The sequence below is a fragment of the Pantherophis guttatus genome, chromosome 7, assembly GCF_059756535.1.
Source record: "Pantherophis guttatus breed Tessera chromosome 7, ASM5975653v1, whole genome shotgun sequence".
Classification (NCBI taxonomy): domain Eukaryota; kingdom Metazoa; phylum Chordata; class Lepidosauria; order Squamata; family Colubridae; genus Pantherophis; species Pantherophis guttatus.
In genome coordinates, this window is record NC_142069.1 from 49,481,432 (window position 1) to 49,505,424 (window position 23,993).

The 23,993-nt window shown below is 36.6% G+C and overlaps 2 protein-coding genes across 14 annotated transcripts in view; both read right to left on the reverse strand.

Annotated features, from left to right (window-relative positions):
* Window positions 1-9,742, reverse strand: part of TBK1 (TANK binding kinase 1) — a 41,603-nt gene extending 31,861 nt beyond the window's left edge. For 5 of the 10 annotated variants that reach the window (XM_087873186.1, XM_087873180.1, XM_087873188.1 and 2 more), the window contains exons 1-4: window positions 9,563-9,742; window positions 1,863-1,971; window positions 1,435-1,575; window positions 629-758 (exon numbers count right to left, since the gene is read on the reverse strand). In XM_087873186.1, the coding sequence (XP_087729312.1) occupies window positions 629-758; window positions 1,435-1,575; window positions 1,863-1,949 (358 nt within the window). In that variant the 5' untranslated portion in view covers window positions 1,950-1,971; window positions 9,563-9,742. Of the gene's footprint in view, window positions 1-628; window positions 759-1,434; window positions 1,576-1,862; window positions 1,972-4,477; window positions 4,575-8,461; window positions 8,640-9,562 lie in introns of all 10 variants that reach the window. The other 5 variants (XM_087873181.1, XM_087873187.1, XM_087873182.1 and 2 more) reach the window with 5 other exon arrangements.
* A 5,045-nt stretch (window positions 9,743-14,787) lies between these two features.
* XPOT (exportin for tRNA) overlaps window positions 14,788-23,993 on the reverse strand; it is a 48,214-nt gene continuing 39,008 nt past the window's right edge. For all 4 annotated transcript variants that reach the window (XM_034403325.3, XM_060694683.2, XM_034403326.3 and 1 more), the window contains 7 exons: window positions 23,407-23,596; window positions 21,865-21,981; window positions 21,573-21,688; window positions 20,842-20,889; window positions 17,684-17,755; window positions 17,083-17,139; window positions 14,788-15,591 (listed from right to left, as the gene is read on the reverse strand). In XM_034403325.3, coding sequence (XP_034259216.1) covers window positions 15,565-15,591; window positions 17,083-17,139; window positions 17,684-17,755; window positions 20,842-20,889; window positions 21,573-21,688; window positions 21,865-21,981; window positions 23,407-23,596 — 627 coding nt within the window. In that variant the 3' untranslated portion in view covers window positions 14,788-15,564. The remainder of the gene's footprint in view (window positions 15,592-17,082; window positions 17,140-17,683; window positions 17,756-20,841; window positions 20,890-21,572; window positions 21,689-21,864; window positions 21,982-23,406; window positions 23,597-23,993) is intronic.

Sequence of the window (23,993 nt, forward strand, 5' to 3'; positions counted from 1 at the left end):
ACTAAACAAACTGGCTTTCAAATGTACTTCTAGTGCTGTATAAACAGCAAATCCTTCCAATCAATTTTATGGAACAGTAATCTCTGCTGAGCTGATTAAGCTTTTAAGATCAGCAGTCTGATTTGGGCCCAGAATAATAACATGAAATTCCAACAGCAGCAAAATTCCTTTCATTTATTTGCCACATTTTGGGCTAGCTAGTATTTTTAGTCCATTCTTTGAAATGTAGTTCCAAATAGCATTCATTCTATTTAAATATATATAGCCTGGATATAACTGAGATATGTGTCACCCTCTCTGCATGTGGGAACATGTTCTTTGTAGTTTTACATATTAGAGATAAATTCCTGTTACATAGCTTGGAATATGTGTGCCTACTGCAGTTAAAAGAAACTATACCCATATTGTTATTTTACAAATCAAACACATTCTAATTAAGTTAAGTAGATGAATATTGAATGCCAAAAAAAAAATCATACACTAAACTATACAGTGTTTTAAAACTTTAGGTTCTTAGGTGTTATTGACCATAAATCCCAAAATGAAAATAATAATCAAAAGAATACTTGGGGCTAAAAGTTGGAATAAGTGCAATAAACATATATCTAATGATATAACCGTCACATACCAACATCTCTCAATACAATTAAAAATTCTGTTTCTGGCAATCCATAAGCATTAGACGGCTCTTCCAAAACTGTATATAAACTGCCACATGGACAAAATTCCATAACAAGGACTTTATGTCTAGAGGTTGTCTAGGGAAAAAAAAGTTTTAATTTATATTAAAGACTTTACAAAATCAGAAATACAGTGAAGTATAAATTATGCTTTAGATTAATGAGCTAACTTATGACCAAATCTATTAGAAGGACTTGTTTAATGATATAATTATGAATTGAAATGTAATTAATTTGATCATGCAATTCTGCACAAATCAGAAAAGGCTGCATATTCTGGGTTTGGATTCGGAGTTAAACACTACAAAACCAATTTTCTCTTGGGCTCTCTAGCTCCTTTTGTTCTTTTGAAGTTGAGAAGCTTTTGTTTTTATTTCATCTTAATGATAGCCTATCATGTTGTTTGAATCCAAACAAATTATTATTGTACTTAAATATGATTAATGGGAGCAAGTCAATGTAAAAACTTTTCCTTTCTTTAAGCAAAATTAAGATCAACCAGTTTAGGGATTGTGAAAGATGCATTAATCTATAGACAATGTAAAGTATTCACACATTTTCTAATTTCTTTCTTGTGGGCATTCCATAAGAGGAAGCAGGAAGATTAAGTTCATTTTCATAATATTACCATTATTATATTTCAACGTCCTTATGAAGCTCAGAATAAAATTAAGAAAGTGACATATATTGAAATCTAAATACCAAATGCAAAACATTAATTGCTTCTCAGTAAAATATATCACTACATAATTACCTCTTCTTCTATGGCAAATAATTTGACGATGTTCTTGTGATTTAGTTTCTTTAACACTTCAAACTCCCTCATCTGAACATCCACAGGACGAAGGAAGCTAAAGTTATTAAATACTTTGACAGCATACAAGTCTCCAGTTTTCTGTAAGAAACATTAGGTTCATTTAGAAAAAGGCCAGAATCAGTCAAATGATCATCTCTGAAAAATGGACGTTCCTGTCCATTTAAATTGTAATATTAATGACATTTTAAAAAACATTTCATGGAATATTTATCTGACAAAAGCTACAATATCTCTGTTATTAAGACCCATCTACCTTACAACTAGTAAGTAAGATGATAAATGCCATTCAATATGAGAAATTAAGAAAAGATGTTGAACCTAGGCAAAAATCTTTTCAGCTAACAGAATTGTATTTTTATACAAACCTTGTGTCGTCCACGGAAAACATTCGCAGTAGCTCCTTGTCCCAGGATGTCTGATAGAAGCCACAGATAATTTGAAGTACTCTGCATATTTGCTCCCAAATAGTAAAATCTTATTGGGATTGAAAAACAAAACATAACTTCATGAATTAAGTTGCCAATATGTCCAAGACAATGTATGAACTATTCTTATTTTAGATCTATAGCAAATATTCCTCTAAGGTAATTTTAACTGACTTCAGAAATAGCTTTTCTCCTGTTCATAGAAAAATACAAACACTTAATAATTCTAGCTTAAACCAATTGCTGTAAGGGTATTTACCTTTTTTTATTAAAAACTGCAGACTAAAAAAGCATAAACTTATTGTATGGGTATGAATAAATACCTTATTTTCTAAATAGCATGCTGCTAGGACCAGGTACTGTATATCTCAACAGACACTCATATTTAAAGTATTTAGCCATCACAAAATTCCCCTGAACTGAGCTTGACTCCTACTGATGACATGCAACAATACAAATGACTGCTTTGTCATTGCGTGTTTTCAGGATGTCCTTTGAATTACCCAATCTACTGTACTTTACAACCATAGTTTCTTTCTCCCATTCAAATACTAACCTGATCTAAATCTGCTTAGCTTTCTCAAGATCACTTTCTCAAGGTGCTGCAACCTGCTGTTACCAAAAATTTATACCTTTATGGAGTTAACATAGACATGCTTTTTTCAAGCATAGGAATAATTACCAATGCTATACAATAATCTGCATCTGCTGACTTCTCTACTTAATTAATTAAACATCTTAATACAGTTATGGGTTAAAATTGTTATTAACAACAATTTTAAACTTGAATTAAAGATAGTAAAAGCAGATGTATCATTTTACCATGTCTTCAATCTATGTATATATAATTACAACCTACTCACACACACACACAAATTATATTGTATAAATGCTGCTTAAAACAGACAAGAAACACAACTTTAACGATATCAGTAAAGAAATTATGTTCTTTGCAGAACACCTAGTATTCTCAAATTTGTTAAGATGGATGTATATTATGCAGCTGCATTAAATGGAGAAAATTTGCAAAATTTAAGATTTTTCATTTGAGGCCTGATAAGAGTAGAGAAAGGAGAGCTACTTGTCGGCTTACTTTTTGTTTGAAAACTTACATTGCAATTTGTTTTGGCAAAGTTCTATGTCAAGGAGTTCATAAAAATAGTTACAGTATCACAAATTATATTGCCTGCTTTCTAAAATCAATACTCTACAAAAAATTAGTTTGTTACTGAGTGCTAGATTCTTATTGTTTTATAATTCTTAAGAAATGTTATGAGTAAAGAAAATTACAAGATAAAGGACTCCCACTGGAAAAATACTTCTTTCTGATTTATATTAAATAAGCACATTAACAATAAAGTTACATTCACAGCATGGTTATCTAGATAGGCACAAAGCAGACAAAGTGATGATGTGCAGCCGACATAATGATGTATCATCACTTGTTCCATGTTATCTGCTAAGGGTAGGTTGGGACTGAATTTTAATTGTTAAAAAACTTGACTTCTTTCCTAAGAAAGTTTTTTCCCCCCAATTAACATTCAACCTGATAACTGTATTCAAAGCACTATAATTACATCTATTAAATTCAATGAAAAGTCCTGTTTTCTTTTCACTGAATTGAATATTCCTCCATCCACACACACACAAAAAGTAGTTTAGACTAGTGGTTCTCAACTTCCGGTTTGCATACCCTTGGGGGTCCATAATGTCAACATCGGAGGTCTGCAAAGGCTTGAAGAAATATTACGATTTAAATCTTGAGTTAAGTCTTGGGGATCCAAGACTTAACATATTTAAGGGGGGGGGCATGGTGCTGAAAAGGTTGAGAACCACTGGTTTAGATAGAAACATATTCCTATGTATATATTTACTTATTTAATTTCTACACTACCCATATTACCTACTCTGTTTCAGTTTCTGAGCAAATTGGCTTTTCCCAAAGGTGGTTTCACAATGCACTTTTTAGTAAAAAGAAGCACAGAAATTTGTGACACAATAAAAATGTGATCCTTTACATATTTCTGAGCAATATTTCTTTATTTTGGTGTTGTCATAGTTTGGAAGAGACCCCTCCTAGCCTGAATTGAATCCAGAAACAGCATTCACATTAAGGACAAGGCAGCCAATTTGGCTACATTTTGGCAATATGTTGCAAGCATAACCAAGCCCCAGTTTATACCAGGTATGCTTCTGCTATTCTATGCAAGGTATGGATTCTAATCTAGAGGATACCTTGCAAGTCAACAAGCTATTGAACACATACTACCAAGTTAAAGTATGAGTAGTATACTGAAACATATTCAATAAATCAAACAGTTTTAATGGAAGGGGGGGGGAAGCATGGACATGGTAAAAGGGGATAAAACAAGGAACCTCCAGGAGGAGGAATAAAAGTGACAAAATTATTTAGGATTTGTATGGAAGTGATAGTTATTTTTCAATCAAAGAATGAAACTGAAAGTGTTACCCTAATGACAAAGAAAAAAATGAAGAAAAGTCATTCAACTTGTGAGAATGTTCAAAATAGTAAAGTTGAAGTGTTGACAGTATACCTGGAGAATCTGTAAAATATGGGTGTGCCAATTGTTTAATGTGTGCTGTGCAGAGATTCCACCTGTACTTAACCACTGGGAAAATGCCATCAGTTTTCTATGTAAAGAAAAAATAAAGTTGGCTTTGGAAAATATTTGGAAGAATTATTTCTTTATATTGAAAATACATGAGGTGATAATGAGCAAATTTGGGAAATGTAGTGCAACTTTATGCTATAAAGGTTTTACAAACGTTTTTGCTTTTCAGCATCTTATGAATATGAGAAATAAAGTTTATTATATGCGTCTTGATTTAGAGAAGCATACAATAAATTGAATGCATCCAAATTATTTATTTTATTTATTTATTTTATTGGATTTCTATACCGCCCTATTCCCGAAGGACTCAGGGCGGTGATCAGCCTCAGAATAAAACACATAAATACAAAAATTTAAAATAGAATAAAAACGAATTAAATAATTTGGTTGAACAAATTTAAAATACCCCATAATTTAAAAACAAATTAAAATTTACATTCAAAAAGGGGAGAAGATTTAAGCCAGGCCAGCTTGATGAAATAAAAAAGTCTTAAGCGCGCAACGGAAGGTGCGCAGATCCGGAAACCTCCGTATCTCCGGGAGGAGCTCGTTCCAGATTGTAGGTACCCCCACAGAGAAGGCTCTCCCCCTAGGGGCCGCCAGTCGACATTGTTTGGCCAATGGCACCCGGAGGAGCCCCTCTCTATGGGAGCGTACTGGCCGGTGGGAGGCTATTGGTGGTAGCAGGCGGTCCCGTAGATAACCAGGTCCTAAGCCATGGAGCGCTTTAAAGGTGATAACCAAAACCTTGAAGCGTACTCGGAAGACCATCAGGAGCCAGTGCAGCTCACGCAGGAGAGGTGTTACATGGGAACTCTACGTCGCTCCCATAACCACCCGCGCGGCCGCACTCTGCGCCAGTTGGAGCCTCCGAGTGCACCTCAAGGGGAGTCCCATGCAGAGAGTGTTACAATAGTCCAGACGAGAGGTGACGAGGGCATGAGTGACTGTGCGTAGGGAGTCCCAATCTAGAAAGGGACGCAACTGGCGGATCAGGCGAACCTGATGAAAAATCCTCCCGGTCACGGCCGTCAAGCGCTCTTCTAAAAACAGCCGTGAATCCAGGAGGATGCCCAAGTTGCGAGCCCTTTCCGTGGGGGCCAATGATTCACCCCCAATAGTCAGCGATGGCACCAGCTGACTATCTCGGGACGTCGGAAACCACAGCCACTCGGTCTTGGATGGGTTGAGCCTGAGCTCGTTTCTCTCTATCCAGATCTGTACGGCCTCCAGGCACTGGGACATCACTTCAAGGGCATTGCTGGGGTGGTCCGGGATGGAGATGTACAGCTGGGTGTCGTAAGTGTACTGATGGTACTTCACCCCGAAACCACGGATGATCTCGCCCAGCGGCTTTACATAAATGTTGAACAAAAGGGGCAAGAGGACCGATCCCTGCGGCACCCCACATATGAGGGGCCTCGGGGTCGACCTCTGCCCCCGTCAACACAGACTGTGACCGGTCAGAGAGAAAGGAGGAGAACCACCGTAGTACGGTGCCTCCCACCCCCAACTCTTCCAACCAGTGCAGCATGATACCATGGTCGATGGTATCAAAAGCCGCTGAGAGATCTAACAGGACCAGGACAGAGGAGCAATCCCTGTCCTGAGCCCTCCAGAGATCATCAACCAACGCGACAATTATGTAATGTAATGTAATGTTTTGTGCATAAATGGAATTTGATTGGTTGTTGAATGCAATACAGTAAAAGCAGATTATGATAGTAATGGCAGTGATTTATTAAATTTGTATGCTACCCATTCCTATAAGACTCAGAGCAGCTGATAAATAATTGATACCAAAATATTAGTAACACTATTAATAAATAATATAAAAGCAGTATAAATAGGGAAGCATGCATAATAATAAATGGAGCGCTTGGAAAATCATTCAACACTGAGCAGGAAACACAACAAGGAAGTCCGATATCCACTAAATTGCTTAATATTAAGATAAAAGTACAAAATGTTCTATAATGACCTAAGTCATGTGTTGCTTAGGGATGTGAATGTCTGTACACTTTTGTATGATGATGCCATGCTGTTGTCTGAGAAAAGTGAACATACACAGTAAATATTAGTGAAAGGATGTAAAGATGAAAATTAATATATCAAATGCTAATGTATTTACTTTATTCAATCAAACTTAGAGACCACTTTATACTCACAATACAGTTGTTTTTGATAATGAAAAGCTGATTGCAAACACAAATTATGTAAAACTAGAGGGAAATCTGGTAGAATTTGGTAGAATGTATGGAGAAAGTTTAAGATATGTAGACACTCATAGAAAGGAATCAGGTCTTTTAGGTTTTATTGTGAGACATGAGCATTTAAAGAAACAAAAATAGTTGAGTATAAAAACATGCTTCTCACTTTATTATACAGAAGCACAAATAGAGCATGTCAGATAAACGATGTAAGTTTAATGTAGTAGAAGGAGATATCTGTTACAGAGCAAGAAAATAGGATCATAGTTTATTGAATGTGGACTGAATGCAAAAGTGAGCGAGCAGTAGGAAGCAAGCAATATCAAATGGTTTGATCCAGTGGTTATCAATCTGTGATCCATGGACCACTGGTGGGTCATGATGTCATCACAGAGGGTCTGCGAAGGCTTGAAGAAATGTTGTAATTTAAATTTGAGTCAAGTCTTGGTGGTCCGTGGGCACTATAGGTATTAAAAGGGAGTCTGTGGTGAAGAAAAGGTTGAGAACCACTCAAGAGAATATTGAGAATGAATGAATGAATGAATGAATGAATGAAAACAAAATTGTAAAAAAATTATGATGTATGAAAAAATATGCTGTGAAGATTGGAGGAGTGAAGATTGAGAAGTTTGGAACCAGATGGAGTTTATGGGAACTTCACACAGAGAAATGAGAAGTTAAAAAACTAAGAGCAATATATAAATCAGCATGTGGACATGGTGAATAGCCTTCAATAGCCTTTGAATAGCCTTCAAAGATTGCAAAATATAGAAAGTAATGAATGGTTGTTGGTATATCCTAATTTTTTTTCTTTTTTCCTTCTCTTTTTTCCTGACTTAAATTGAAACCAGTCATTAAACAAAGACTACCTGTACCACAAACTGCTAAGTTTACAATCCATCTAGGGTCTCCAATCTTTCCGGCTTTGCAGACCAATGTGGGAGAGGGGGATGGTTCTGCATAAGCAACAGGTGCGCACGCAGCTCCATTTACAAAAGTAGTAGATGTAAATGCCCGCCACTTGCGCAAATGGAATGTCCCATGCAAGCGCCCACCACTCAAACAAATGGAACTGGGTGCACTCACCTGCTGCTTGCGTGGCCCAGTTCTGAACAGGCCACAGTCCAGTACTGGGGTAAGGCCTGGGGACCCCTGATCTAGTGCCATCCCAGAGAGATTTACTTAGAAGCTATCCTGGGGGAGCGAGGACATATCTAATTTTAATAGTATTTTCTATTAATTAAATATATTCTAGCAAATCATAGCAGAAACTTCATGTTCTCCATCTATGATTAGTCAAACTAGAATTGTTTCAGTTAATAACTTGAATTCTGTTATAAATTAAGTTGAAAAACTAATTACTATATAGTGTACATATCTTCTAAAAATGAAATCTATATCTATTATTAAGCCTGAATCCATATGCATTAAGGACAAGTTACACAACAAATGAATAACTTTCTAGAAAAGTAAAGAGGTATCATTAGTACCAACCAGTCTTAATTTTCAGAAGGGAGGCCAAACATATTCTTAGGAAAAGAATGTTAAGTGTTACTTCATATTTACAGCAGCACTGAAAATGTAGCTTTACAAACGGTCCTCAAACTTATAGCCACAGCAGCATCTCTGTAGTCATGTAATCAACTATTTGTGAGATTCATAACTAGCTTCCAAAAGTCAAAGTCAATAGACTTACTAGCAGTAAGTTGCAAGTTGTGGACATGTGATGTCTTGCTTAACAACTTTGGGTGATTTGCTTAATGACCATACAGGAACCAACACTAAGTTCAACACGGTCACATGTTGTTTCACTTAATGACCCCATAGCTCAGCAGAGTTGCCACTTCCAATTGTGGTTGTTAGGTGAAGACTATCTGGGAGTGAAGAAGTAAGGCAAGTACTTATTTTCCCCAAGACTGTGAATGTGAGAAAGAAGATTGATAATAATAGAGAACAAGGCTGGAGAGGGTAAGAGTGTAAGCAAGGAGATATTTCACTCACTCATAATTGTACATGTTTAAGCACATGCTTAAATTTACAACTGATATATTAGTTTATATGCAAATCATCCCTTACCTTAAAGAAGAGTCTGTGAATTATCTTTGTTATACAATATCATGCTTGCAATTAGACAATATGAATCGTCCATTACAACGCTAAAAGCATGAAAGCCGCTTCTTACAGACAGGCGGTTTCATTATATTATGCATGTGACAATAAGCACCATGCCATGAGATGCAAGAGTAAAGATACAGATGCATAAGAGTCGGAACAAGAGACGTGATCGCCTATCACAATATTGAGAACAAGCCCGGACAATCAAATCAATCAATAGGTAGGAACCCGAAGCTAGGTGGATGGAAACTCTAACCCAGGTTGAGGCCACCAGGCACAAAGCGACGGAACCGCTTTAGCCGCCAGAGTCACCTAGAAATAAGCCCCATTGCTCAGGACAGACAGGCACAAGCTCGAATTAGTTCCGCAGAGGTTAGTTTTGTTTCCTTGGAAAGCTTCGTCATGATGTGCAGTGCCGTCTGAATATGAGTCCCCGGAAGTGCCGGAACCCCGTTTTCTCCAAAGCCTCAGCAATTTTGCCTCCGAGAAAAACTCTCATCCACCCCAAAGAGCAGCTAGTGCTACCGAGGCGCGGAGCCGGGCTTCCCTACCTGAGGCCTACCAAGCTGGCTCCCAATGCCCCCCCCTCCCCTTCCCCTCCTTTCAGAGAGATTTGTCGTTCAGTTCTGGCCACGGACGGCTAAGCTCCGCGAAGCGTTTTTGGCCCTTTGTTCGCCTTTACCTTCACGCCGTCCAGATGGTCCAAGCAAAGGCGCGCGGCTTTATCCTCTCAGGCGCCTTCGGCCAACCAGCCCCCGCGGTCGGCGAGCGCGGCAACGACCTCCTCCCCTACCCCAAAGCCCACTCCGGCTCTCGCTCGCCGCCCAGCTTCCCTTTCGTTTCCGGCTTCCTGGCCACGTAGGAGGCGGAGCGGAGCAGACCGACGCTGTAGACTAGGGTTGCTCTGGGTGTACGCCTCCTCCGCAGCCATCGTCCGCTCTTTATCCGGAGGTCGGTGGGAATTGCGACGCACACGTGTCCATAAGTTTGCAGCTTTTATTTGCGTTGAAGCAGACACAGAAAATTGGGTGGGGAGGGGGGGTGGATATATCTACGAACGCGAATGTTAATTCTAAAATCATATTTTTTTCTTTAGATAGGACTTGCTCCCAAGAAAATTTCCCAGTTAAAAATATTGAGTATCACGTAAAATATACCAAAGGAAACAATAGCACATCTTTATAATAGTTTGTTTTCTTCGTTCAGTCCTGTCCAAAGACTCCTTTGACCACTTCCTGCAGTTCTCGTCATGATTTCAGAAGTGATTTGCCATTGCCTAACCCTAACCCCAAGGCTGAAAAAAAATGACCGGCTAAAGTTACCGAGTTGGCTAAGGCAAAGCTAGAGCACACTGCCGGTTTATAGCCCAATGTCTTAAATCACTATGCCAAACTGACTCCAGTTGCATGTGTACAGTTTTATATCTTGGGCATGCTTTCACACAGGATGGTATTGCTTTCATTTTTTCTGAGCCTTGATGTAGTAAGAATTGTTTACTTCAGTCCTTTCTGCAGTCTTAGCTGGAACAATCCTATGGTCATTTGTAGATCATCCAATTCCCAGCAGCACAGTATCAATATTGCAATCCATGTGTAGTATTTGAGAGCTAAGATGTTGATAGAGATACATTTAAAAAGTAACAGTGATTTAGTGCAATCAATGTAATAAGGCAGCTAACTAGAGGTAGTCCTCGACTTACAACAGTTTGCTTAGTGACTGTTCAAAGTTACAATGGCATTGAAAAAGGTGACTTGTAATCAGGGGTAAAATCTAAAATTTGTTACTACCGGTTCTGTGGGGGTGGCTTGGGAGGGGTAATGTGACTGGGTGGGCGTGGCCAACTTTTTTTTTTTTTACTTTTAAAAGCATTTTTCTACAACCTCTTCAGCCAAAGAGATTGCAGAAAAAAAATGCTTTTAGAAGTCTCTGACGATCAGGCAACTCAGCTGGGATTGCCAGACGCTTTTAAATGCATTTTGTTTTATACAACTTCTTCAGCCAAAGAGGTTGTAGAAAAAATGCTTTTAAAAGCCTCTGATAATCCCAGCTGAGCCGCATGATCATCAGAGGCCTTTTTTTACTTTTAAAAGCATTTTTTCGGCTGAAGAGGTTGTAGAAAAAATGCTTTTAAAAGTAAAAAAAAAACAGCCTCTGATGATTGCGCGGCTCAGCTGGGCATGGGTGGGGCACAGGGATTTTAGCTACCAGTTCTCCGGACCACCCACCACCATTGCTACCGGATTGGGTGATCCGGTCCGAACCGGGAGCATTTCACCCCTGCTTATGATCATTTTTCACTTATGAGCATTACAGCATCCCCATGGTCATGTGATTTACAATTGGATGCTTGGCAAGTGGTTCATATTTATGATGGTCACAGCATCCCGGGGTCATGTGATCTCTTTTTGTGACCTTCTGACAAGCAAACTCAATGGAGAAGCTAGATTCACTTAACAACTGTGTTACTAATTTAACAACTGCAATGATTCACTTAACAAATCTGGCAACGGAGGATTTCGGACAATACCTGTATGACAAAATCGCTCAGATCCGGGGGGATTTGGACTCTGACTGGGTAGATCAGGGCAGGGTGACGAGGAATAGTCTTGAGAATGTTATCTGGGAGGAGTTTGATGCTGTGACTCCCGATGATGTGGACAGGATTTTGGGGAGACTTAGTACGGCCACATGTTTACTGGACCCGTGTCCCTCCTGGTTGGTACTGGCTTCCCGGGAGGTTACACGAGGCTGGCTCCAGGGTGTTATCAACGCTTCGTTGAGTGAGGGTTACTTCCCCGCTGCCTTGAAAGAGGCGGTGGTGAGGCCTCTCCTCAAGAAGCCGTCCCTGGATCCGGCAATATTGGCCAACTATCGTCCTGTTTCCAACCTTCGCTTCATGGCGAAGGTTGTTGAGAGTGTGGTTGCGCGACAGTTTCCACAATTCCTGGAGGAAACATCTTATCTAGATCTGTTCCAGTCGGGTTTCAGGTCTGGGCACAGCACGGAAACGGCATTGGTCGCGTTGGTTGATGATCTCTGGAGGGCTCGGGACAGGGGTTGCTCCTCTGTTCTGGTCCTGTTAGACCTCTCAGCGGCTTTTGATACCATCGACCATGGTATCATGCTGCACCGGCTGGAAGAGTTGGGGGTGGGAGGCACCGTGTTGCGGTGGTTCTCCTCCTTTCTCTCCGACCGGTCGCAGTTTGTGTTGGCAGGGGGGCAAAGGTCAACCTCGAGGCCTCTCGTCTGTGGAGTGCTGCAGGGATCGGTCCTCTCGCCCCTTCTGTTCAACATTTATGTGAAGCCGCTGGGCGAGATCATCCATGGCTTCGGGGTGAGATACCATCAGTACGCTGATGACACCCAGCTGTACATCTCCACCCCAGGCCACCCCAACGATGCCCTTGAAGTGATGTCTCAGTGCCTGGAGGCTGTGCGGATCTGGATGGGGAGGAACAGGCTGAAGCTCAACCCTTCCAAGACTGAGTGGCTGTGGCTCCCGGCATCCCGATATAGTCAGTTGACTCCATCACTGACTATTGGGGGCGAGTCCTTGGCCCCCACAGAAGGGGCTCGCAATCTGGGAGTCCTCCTGGATATGCAGCTGTCCTTGGAGGAAGGACAGCTTTTATCAGGTTCGCCTGATTCGCCAGTTGCGGCCCTTTCTTGATCGGGATTCCCTGTGCACAGTCACTCACGCCCTCGTCACCTCTCGCCTTGACTACTGCAATGCTCTCTATATGGGGCTCCCCTTGAGGGGCACCCGGAGGCTCCAGCTGGTCCAGAACGCAGCAGCGCAGGTAGTGATGGGAGCAGCATGGCGCTCCCATGTAACACCGCTCCTGCGCGAGCTGCACTGGCTCCCGGTGGTCTTCTGGGTGCGCTTCAAGGTGTTGGTTATCACCTTTAAAGCGCTCCATGGCATAGGGCCTAGCTATCTTCGAGACCGCCTGCTGCTACCGACGACCTCCCAGCGACCCGTGCGCTCCCACAGAGAGGGCCTCCTCAGGGTGCCATCAGCCAAACAATGTAGGCTGGTGACCCCCAGGGGGAGAGCCTTCTCTATGGGGGCACCTACCCTCTGGAATCAGCTGCCCCCAGAGATAAGGAGAATCCAAGACCTCAGTGCCTTCCGCCGTGCCCTTAAAACCCACTTTTTCCAGCAAGCCAGGCTGGCTTAGGAAGTAATTTTTTAAAATTTTTAAATGTTTAATTGGTTTGTGGTTTTTTAAATTTTGGGCCAAATTTATATAGATTTTAATTGTTTTTAATATTTGTATTTCATGTTTTTAATTCTGGCTGTGCACCGCCCTGAGTCCTCAGGGAGAAGGGCGGTATATAAATTGAAAAATAAAATAAAAAATAAATAAAAAACAAAAGTTATAAAATGGGGCAAAATTCACTTAACAAATTTCTCACTTAGCAACATAAATTTTGGTCTCAATTGTGGTTGTAAGTTGAGAACGCTCCAGAGGGTTAACATCATTGCCCAGAGGATCCTTGGTTGCCCTCTTCCCTCCTTGGAAGAGCTTTATAGCTCCCGCTGCCTTAAGAAAGTTCAAAACGTTCTTAAAGATCCATCTTATCCTGGGCATCCTTTTTTTGAACTATTGCCATTTGGCAGACGGTATAGTATAATAAAAACAAGGACAAATAGGCTGAAAAACAGCTTCTATCCCAGAGCAGTAACTATGTTGAATTCTACTGTATAGTGTAATATTAATGCAGTATCAGGGGTTTTCAATTCAATTGTGTAGAATGTGAAGGATGTGGGGTTTTTTAATAGTTTTTATGTATGATGTACACTGAAGATGGCGTTTAATTTCGTTGTACGAGGTGCAATGACAATAAACTTAAACTACCTGTATAGTAAACCCCTCATAGGGTTCTCAAGAGAATGTGATTGGAAAAATGTTTTTTAATTGGTACACTGCACTGCTAAAAGGGTGGGATTTATGCACTGAAACTCAGCTGCAGTCCTGCCACTTTGCCGTTTTTGTAAATATCACAAAATATAGATACAGAAATATATTGTGAAATTGTTGTACTTTTTATGATTTTACTCAGTTATTAAGCTGTTCTATTTAGCATTAGGATTTTACATGTCTAATGGTTCAATGTGGCCATTTTTGAAACTTGAGTAAGATGAAAGAAGAGGATTCTAGTCTTAGTTCTTCAGGCAATATTAATAATCTTCTGGGTCATTTCACTGTAGTAGTGCAACAACTAACACAAGTCTATCTTTACAATTAAAGCAACTTTTCAATGGTTTTTATAATGACTGGTTATCCAACTGCACTATTGTGCTTTATCTGCAGTAAGCACAATGCAGCAATGGCTTCAGTGAAATTGAAAAGATACCTAGCTGAAAATCATAATCTTTTGAATATAAAAGTATTGATTATTTTTAGTTATAGGAATATCAAAACAGAATAAAGCTTTTGTTAAAAAATGTCACAAGTAGTGGAAAGGCTCAGAAAACAGATTATTTAATAGAACTACTTGCCCATAAAAGAAAAAAGTCATGGAGTTAGTGAAAACCTAATTATACTGAGTAAAATGCTAGGACAAGGTGCCGGATGAGAAGTTGAAAAGCTCATTAAGGTATCATTGTTTTCTGTAGTTATATGTTGGAATAGAAGGTTAAGGAGATGACCAGAAGTTTGCTTTAGCAGACCCCCATCATCTCTTTGAAAGCATCCTTAGGATCCTGCTCTGAAAAGCAACTGTTATGGTAGTTAAGAGACATTGAGTAAAAAAGCTAAGAAAATATGTTAAAAACAGTTTATTCTAAAAGTCCAGGGAACTCTGGAATGTGCGGTTCCTCCTTTAAATCATTCCCTAATAGACTGGGTCCAGGGAAAAAATTAAACAATCTGGAATTCTCAAAACAGAAAGTATGACACATAACTAGAAGAAAATTTTATTGAGTCTTGTAAATATAACTGTATGCACCCAAGATAAATTGTGTCTTTCATTAATTTGTTTACAGAGCTTCTAAAATAAATATAAAAATTCTGTTCAGATACCAGTTTTTGAAAAAAGAGTTAAACAACAATTCTATTCAGTACACAGACAGCTGACTTAATGGCCAACATATAAAAATAATTTAAGACAATTTAACAATTTCATTGAATAATGTTTATTTGTTTGTATAAAAAGGTAGTGCCACATATATTTCTTATCGATCTATTAATAACGGTTTTGATTTCTGTGTTTAGTCCATTCAAAGAAAGATCTATCTACAAATAGAGTTTGATTGTTTTATTTTATTCCACAATACATGAACAAATGAATCTTGTTTCTAATATGCTCATATTTATTTTAAATTGTATACAATTTATAACCATTTCTATGTAATTTGGAATTTATATACACTGTTTAATTTCAAAATAAAAAAGCATTTTATTTTTGCTTTTTTAATTACAATTTATAGTTATCCAATGTACTGTTTGAAACAGGCAATCAGGCACCTTGTGTTATCTTTATGCCTTTATGTGCATCAACCAGCAAAGTATATAGGCAATTCTCCTGTATTATGTAAAAAGGCTAATATACATATGATTTATGCACAGATAAACTAAAAATAGAAAAAAAATTGAATGGCACAGAAGTTAGCATTCCTATAAGTTAATATCTGGAGTTCCTGATTAAGGGAGACAGGCAGAAATTCCAGTAGATTCCTCAGGGTTTTGCTCTTTGAAAGAATACCTGTTTAAGAAAATATATCACATGAGTTTTAAAAAACTGGAAAAAATCAAATAGAAAGGGACTGTACTAATGACAGAAGCAAATTTAGAATACTACAGCAAATTTCTTAGATATAATGGAAGGCAGTAAATTGGCACAGAGCATCCGACTTGGGCAGGATATAGTATTGCAATCTATCGATTTCTAACACCAAAAACTACCGTATTTTTCAGACTATAAGACCCACCAAGATTTCCATGAGGAAAACAAGAAACAGTCCTCAGGAGCACTCTGCAGGTCTCCCAAACATTCTATGCGTCCTATTTTTGCGAAAAACGGGCCTTTTTTTGGCAAAAATGGGTCGCGCAGGGCGGGGTTTCAGGAGGCCAAAAATGGCTGTATTCGATGTATAAGACACACCAACATTTCCACCCTCTTTTAGAGGGGAAAAAAGTGTGTCTTATACTCCGAAAAGTACAGTAATGATCTTCATATATAATCTTAAAAACAAGTTTATCCTTCCAAGAAAGTGTTGCAGTATTATGGTGTCATATATTTAATTATGGACTTAAACTTAATATAATGCACTATGAACAAATAAATTTGTAAAAGATAATAATCAGTAATTTCTTGAATACCATTTAGAACTAAAATATACTCATGATGTGCATTTAATTGTGTTAGATAAAATTTAAATAATAAGCTAAGAATCTAATTATACCTCACCGATTTAAAACTCTTCCTTAGATTTATTAATTGAGATAGACAAAAAGCAATTCCAGTTTAGTTGTTGAGGACATAGTGAGTGAAACTGACATCTATTATTCATCTATCCTTAATCTATTCAAATTTGCTGCCTCATATGGTCTAATATCAACACAAAATTTTGTAAGTCGAAAACCTTTATATGAGTTTTCTTTATAAGCAATTCTTTTGAAATTCTGTGTAGGAGTGTCACATAAGTTGAAGTAAGAAACCCCCAGTCTCACACTGCCCTAAATATTTTGTGTATTCGAATGTCTACAAAGAAGCATCTATATGTAGTTCTTCAGATACAGGTGTTCTGTGATTTGCCATGGTCAGGGAACCCTTCTTGCTAACCCTGCTGAACATATGAATCTGAGCATCCACCCATCAAGATAGGGTGACCTATCTCATAACTTGTAATGAGGCTTGTATGACCATTTCTAAAACCATATGAAACCTCTTCATGTGATACAAGAAAGCTTCTGTATTGACACACTCATCATTTTTTCTACAAAAAAAAAATTAGTTGAACCACATCGCTACATCTATAGCATGTTATTATGAAGCAGTTACTCATAAAATCATCTTCACCTCAACCATCACTCAGTTTTACCTTTTTCAAGAGCAATATGCACACAAAGACAACAAAGGCAGAAAGTATCAGAGACAATAATTGCTTAAACCATACAGTTCATGTGCTATTGTTCATGTTTACATGCGTTCAAGACTCTTGAAAGCCAAAATAAAAGTATGAATTTAACCCACCTTTAAGTAGTTTTTAAAAACTTTAGCATCAGGCTGCTGAAGTGCTTGACAGAATTCCTATATGAAAAACGTATTTCAAGTATTCTAAATTAGAAAAATACATACTTGAAAATTATACAATCTACTGCAATCTTACCTTTTTCAAAAGAACCAGGATTGATTAGATGCTGTTACTTGCTATGACAGTACATCTCTAATACTAAATGCAAAATATAACCAATTCTCAGTGATCTAATTGGTAAACCTAGCACATAAGAACACGCTATTCATATTTGCACCAATTAGTTTGATAGAAGAGGTAGAGGGCAAAAATATAAATTAAAGTCATAATTAGATAGACTTCACAAATTTTAGGGTATTTATGCACTAAAGCAGGATATTACAATTGTTCATGTTTTCTATTTGGACAGTTAGTATTGATTCCTTAGAAACTCAGATTAATATACTATTCCAAAGATCAATAACCTTTTTGCAATCACTTGAGCTGATATTCTCAAATGAAAAACTCTGTAACACTTAGAACATTTTTAACCAGATCAGCTTCAGAATATGCCCATCTACTGCCAAAGCCACATGCACTGGATAAAAAAAAAATTCTAACCTGTATTATTTCAGGGGCTACTTGCAATGAAGGGAGATATTCCTGTTGCAAATACTGGATACATTCAAGTCCCTAGAAAACAGTGACAGTGATTAGATATTTTATTATTTCAAATCTGCTCCATTTTACTTGATTACACCATGTCGACAAGATTATAGATTAAGCCTCTATAAAGCTTCATGTCCAGACGGTCTTATAAACCAATATTATAAATGCTTCGAAGATGAACTTCTTCAGCCACTAAAGGATATAATGAACGATATATTACAGGAAAGAAAGATACCTCAAATCTGGAAATAAGTCAATATTGCGTTACTACCGAAGAATGGTAAAGATGTTGCAAAGATAAAGAATTATAGACCAATCTCATTATTAAACAATGACTATAAACTTTTTGCTGCAGTTTTGGCAGAAAGATTAAAGAAGATTTTTACAGGCATATATATTCATGAAGATCAGCCTGGCTTTCTGCCAGAAAGACAATTAAGGGACAATGTGAAGACTGTTTTGAATATCATTGAATATTTACAATATCAAAATAAAAAACAGATAGCTTTAATATTCCTAGAGAAGGCCTTTGACAATCTATATTGGGTTTTTATGTTTAAAGTACTGGAAGAAATGGACTTTGGAGAGAATTTTATTCAAGGGGTTAAAGCCGTTTATACGTCATAGCAAGCAAAAATTGTTATTAATGGTGACGTAACCAATTCATGTGAAATTCAAAAGGGTATGAGATCAGGATGTCCTTTGTCTCCCTTGTTGTTTATTTTGGTGTTTTGAATAGAGATATTAGGCAAGACAAGTAAATAACAGGCATGAGTATCAAGAAGGAAGTTTATAAATTGAGGGCATTTGCTGATGAGTTGGTTATATTCCTGCAAGACCCAAAAAATAATATAGAATATTTGATGAGGAAACTAAATGATATGTTGAAGCTAAATGAGTTTGGGGTTTTAGTGGGTTTTAAGATAAACAGAAAACAACAATACTTATCAAGAATATGGTATCTCAGGAATGTGATATATTGAAAAGGAAAAAAAGGTGAAATATTTGGGGTCATACTGACAAATTCAAACACAAAACTGTTTCAAAATAATTATGTGCTTCTTTGGAATGATCTCAAAAATGATTTATTAAGATGGGATAAATTGCATTTATTATTATTGGGTAGAATTTCTGTAATTAAGATGAATGTCTTACCAAAGATGCTCTTTCTGTTTCACACGTTACCAATACTTGCAACTGATACTCCATTTAAACAATGGCAGATGGATATTTCTAAGTTTATGTGGCAAGGGAAAAAACCAAGAATTAGATATAAACTACTGCAAAATGCTAAGGAAAGAAGGGGGGTTGGGTTTACCAGATTTGAAACTGTATTTTGATGGTTGTTGTTTGGTTTGGTTAAAAGTGGGCGAATCTCCAGAATAAGTGTCTGTTTGATCTAGAAGGTCATGAATTAAGATTTGGATGACAAATTATTTATGATATGACAAGTTTAAAATAAATGTTGATTTCAACAACCATTTTGTTAGACGTGCCATTCTTAGAATAAATATAAAACAAGAGGGTTTTGGGGTTTTTTTTTTTTGCAAATATGCATCTTTGAATGTCCCCCCAGGAAGCCTCTTTTAGAAAAGAAATGGTGATGAAGCCAGACTGGTGGACTTATGGTAAAATAATATCTTTTAATTTTGGTGATCCTATCCTCAAATCTAAGGAAGAACTAGAATCAGAAGGACGTGACTGCCACTGGTTTACATATTTACAACTGAAAGATTTAAATTAGACAAAAAGAATTATGTGTTTGACTTTGTTTTTGAATTTGAATTTGGAAAGTGAATATGTAAAGTATTATATGATTCAGTGGGCAAGGAACTTTGGATATAATGTAATGCTTGAACAATGAGAGAATATGTGGATGAACGGTTTAAAATTTACACTAAATTATAATGTAAAAGGAAATTTCTATAAAATGATGTACCGTTGGTATTTAAAAACAGATAAGTTATCAGGTCTTGTATATAAAGGCATTTCAAATGAATGTTGGCTATGTAAATGTAAAGAAGGACTTTTTATCATTTATGGTGGACATGTGATAAAGCAAGGAAATATTGGAGTAGGATTCATATTCTAATTCAGAAAATTTTTAAAGTGAATTTAAATATAAAACCAAAAACTTTTATTTTGGGTTTAATGGAAAAAGACTTAGACTTTTTTTTTTTGAACTTTGATGTTATGTATGTCGACAGCAACAAGACTACTTTATGCACAAAAATGGAAGGACACTTTGATCTCCACAATGGATGAGTGGCTGCAAAACTTGACAGAGTTAGCAGAGCTGCCTAAACTGACTGCTTTGATAAAAGAAAAAAACATAAGTATTTTTGTTTCTACTTGGAAACCACTTCTGGATTTCGTGCTTGCGGTGGAAAAAAATGAAACTTATTTTGGATTTTACCAATTAGATAGATTTGTTGTTATAGAAATATCTAATTTACACTAATAGGTAAAAGTAAAAAGTTGAAGTTTGATATTATTATCTTATCCTACTGCACCAAAGAAAGTCAGAAGTCAATGCCTTCTTTTTCTTTTTCCTCTTTTCTACACTCTTTCTTTCCCTTTTTCCTCACCTATTTTTCCTACTATTTGCTTTCGTATTCTTGTATTTTAAATTATAAACTAATAAAAATGGAAATGGAAGATTATATATTAACAATGCCAATGAAGACTGAAGACTACAAAAACAAATGAAAAGATATTTCAGTCACTTTTAATAATTGTTACAGATTGGAAATTTACAATTTTTAATATAAAAGTTCTGAAGAGATATTCTGACAAAAAGTGCTCCTTGCAATTATATATGGTACCATTCTGCAATTCTGGCATGATAAATAAAATTCACTAGTTCTGCAATTAGCCATTATGCAAATTAAACTTAAGCAAACTGTCTCGAAGTAACTGGCACTGAGTATGAGTAATTTATTTCAAAAATTTACATCGAGGAAGTACAATTTCAGTTTTCTATATGGATTTCTGATGGTGCTATTGCCAGAACAAAATAAAATTAACATAGAGAAAACTGTCAAAATAAATAATCCAAAATTCCTGAGTAAGACAAGTTTCAAATAAAATATTATTTTCAGGATCCTTACCCTTTTGAGATGAATTGTTTTTAATGTCACTGCACATTCTGATAAAGCCTATTAAAACAAAACAAAGGGATTTCAATTCAAATATTTGAATATTATAGTTTAAATGTTTGTAATTTAAGTTTTAGGGGACAAGTACAAATTATGTGAAAAAAAGATGTGTTCAACTTTAAAAGATCTAAGCTATTTAACAATCCTATACGTGTTTCTATGACAGCCATCTGTTTCATTTATTCAGATGGAAATTCTACCATCAGATTATAAAGTCTTCCAGATAAAGGGTTTTCTAGGTCTTTGAAGCTATTCTTTGAGGTGGAAATTTAATTTCCATGAATCAGGAATATCATTTGAATTTAAAGCCCAATGTTTTTTGAGCAGGGTTTAGTCTACAAAGAAACCTGGTGAGATCTGGATCCCAAATTTGACAATTTGAAATTCAGCAGATGTCCTGCCTATGCTACTTAGTATCATTAAAACAGTATTTTAATGCTACTAAGTAGTTGTGAATATACCTCATATACAAAAAAATATGGAAACTAGAATACTTTGAGATATCTCTTTAAGCTTTTGCTTTTGGGCAAAATTCAGAGGTCATGAAAATTGACCACCATATTTTCTGGGCAACAAATGTTATCCAAGATTCCTAGTTTTAATTTACCTCCAGGTAAATTACCATTAAATAGCATAGACACATCCAGCAATTTCTCAATAAAATCAGATGATAGAATACCTACCAATACTGTCTGTGCATCTGCTAAGTCAAATGTTTGTTTCAAAGGTGCTAAGAAACATGCAGGAACAATATGTTTATAGACAAAGTCAGCAAAACCCACAGGTCCATCTTTGCCTCCTACAAAAAATATGAGTGCTCTTATCAATTTGTTCATCTGCTATTTAATTAATAGGCATGCAATTAGTGCATTATTATATGAACCCACTATCAGCATACTTTAAATACGCTGATTTGTATGCACACAGTAAAAAATGCACTGAGTTTAAACCATTAAAATATGAATGGAGGCTTACCCCAAAGTTCCACCAATTTTGAAAGAATAATAAAGCAAGTTTTCTGAGCAATAGGATCAGGATAGTCAACTGCTCCTTGGATGATTGTAAACAGTACACGTTCTACATTCTCTGCACCTAGAAGCAAGAGAAACGGTATAATTTAGTAATATATAATTAATTATGAATCATACAAAATTATTTACAAAGACAGAGATATTTTCTACATAAATGGATGCCAAATGTCTCTCCTTCAAGCAACATACAAAAATAAATTTAAGAACTGTATCTATATTATTAAATAGTTCAGTTCAATACAGTTCTAAATTATTCACTGTATCATCCAGGTCTTGGTTCTCTTTTAATATTAATCATATTGTGCTTCCAGAATTAAAAATCCTAATTTTCAGCCTTATTCAAAAAATAATTTTGGGATAATTCTGGTTTGAAAATCGCAGGTAAATCTTTTTTATATAAATAGTTAGGGCTCATAAAGTACAAGTAATATTAAATTTAGGGTGGCTCACTGGCTCAGTGGTTAAGGACGGTGCGGTGGTTCAGCAGTTAAGACACTGAGCACCATACAATGGGGTGAGGCCATGTGAGTAGATAAATAGGTACCCCTTCAGCTGGAAGGTAACACCGCTCCATGATGTTATGGTGGCCACATGACCACATAAATGTCTTTGGACAGCAAGATGACCACTGTCCCCTATAGTTGGCAATACCAGTGGAGTAAATCTGAAGGGACTCCTTTACATTTTACCTTATTATTTTAAAACAATGTTAATTCAATGCATTTTTTTGTTCATTGCACACTTCAATGAATATTTGAAAAGGAGTAGTTGTCATCTTCATGTGTAACAAGTGTAAAAATATGGAGAGGATAAAAAACTAAAACAACAGGACTAGCCACTGTGTAACATGAAAAATATGTTAATATGGTTTGGGAAAAGTAATACAATTTAAAGATGTGAAAATAATTTTGATTATATTCTTCAAATTTGGAATGTTATCAATATATAAAGAATTACGTAGATTATAGGCATGTAGAATTTTACAATATATCTTTTATGATGGAAATATCATCATTCTGGATTTGCAGTTTTAGACTGCTCTTTGCCTTGAAACTGGTTTTCTGATTTTAATGGATTAACAATATTCCATAGGAACAATGTTAAATAGCATTCTTAAAAACATATACATACGCACACACACACACTGTAATTTATGTGTGTATACACACACACGCAAATATATTCACACATACATAATTTGTAAATCTTCTTGTTCCACCACTCTTTCCTTTCTGCATGTTAATACATAAAAATAACAACCCCTAAAGTCTATTTAGAAAAGGAGATACGTTTTATAGTAGAAAAATTAATTTGCAATCTAGCAATATAAAATGCCATAAATGTAAATACATTTATTTTGAGGAAGCTGCCATTCACAAAATGTGCTTCCTAACAAAGAAAATTGATAAGTAGGGTATTCCCCATCCCCCGTTTTCTAATTTTATTACACTTAAAGTATCTGTTTGAAAAAGGACTCTTATCTTACCCTGATTTGCTATGACTTCACTCATTCCACTGCCAGTGACTGTTTGTAGGAAGGCAAAGTAACTCCTTCGCAACATTTGCTTTTCTAAAGCAGCAGATTGGTCATTATCTTCAGCAGGTTGGTGCAATACTTCAAAAATAGCATGCAGTAATGGCATAAACATTTGCTGGAGAAATGGGGAGACCTGGGTCTATAGAAAAATATGGCTAATTAAATTTATGATGCGCAAATACATTACAATAATAAAAATGGAAAGTTATAAAAACAGTCTGTCACTGCTCCATAAAATTAAGTTCAGCTGTAACTTCATGGCTTGTATTAACTTTGTACTCTTTAATCATTTCCTATTTTTGCGTTAACAGTTTATTATAACCAGGCAAAGCTGGAAACACTGAGGTTTCCAGGATATCCTGGACACTAATATCATGGTTCGCAGTCGGTTTCAGTCTTCAAATCTTCAATGTGGAAGCATTCCTAGATACTCATGAACTTACTATTTGTTTCTCATTTAGTTTCAACAGCAACAAATGGTGGATTCAGAATAGAAATTTTGTATTTTGATAATATATGAAGGTCAGGTGCCATAT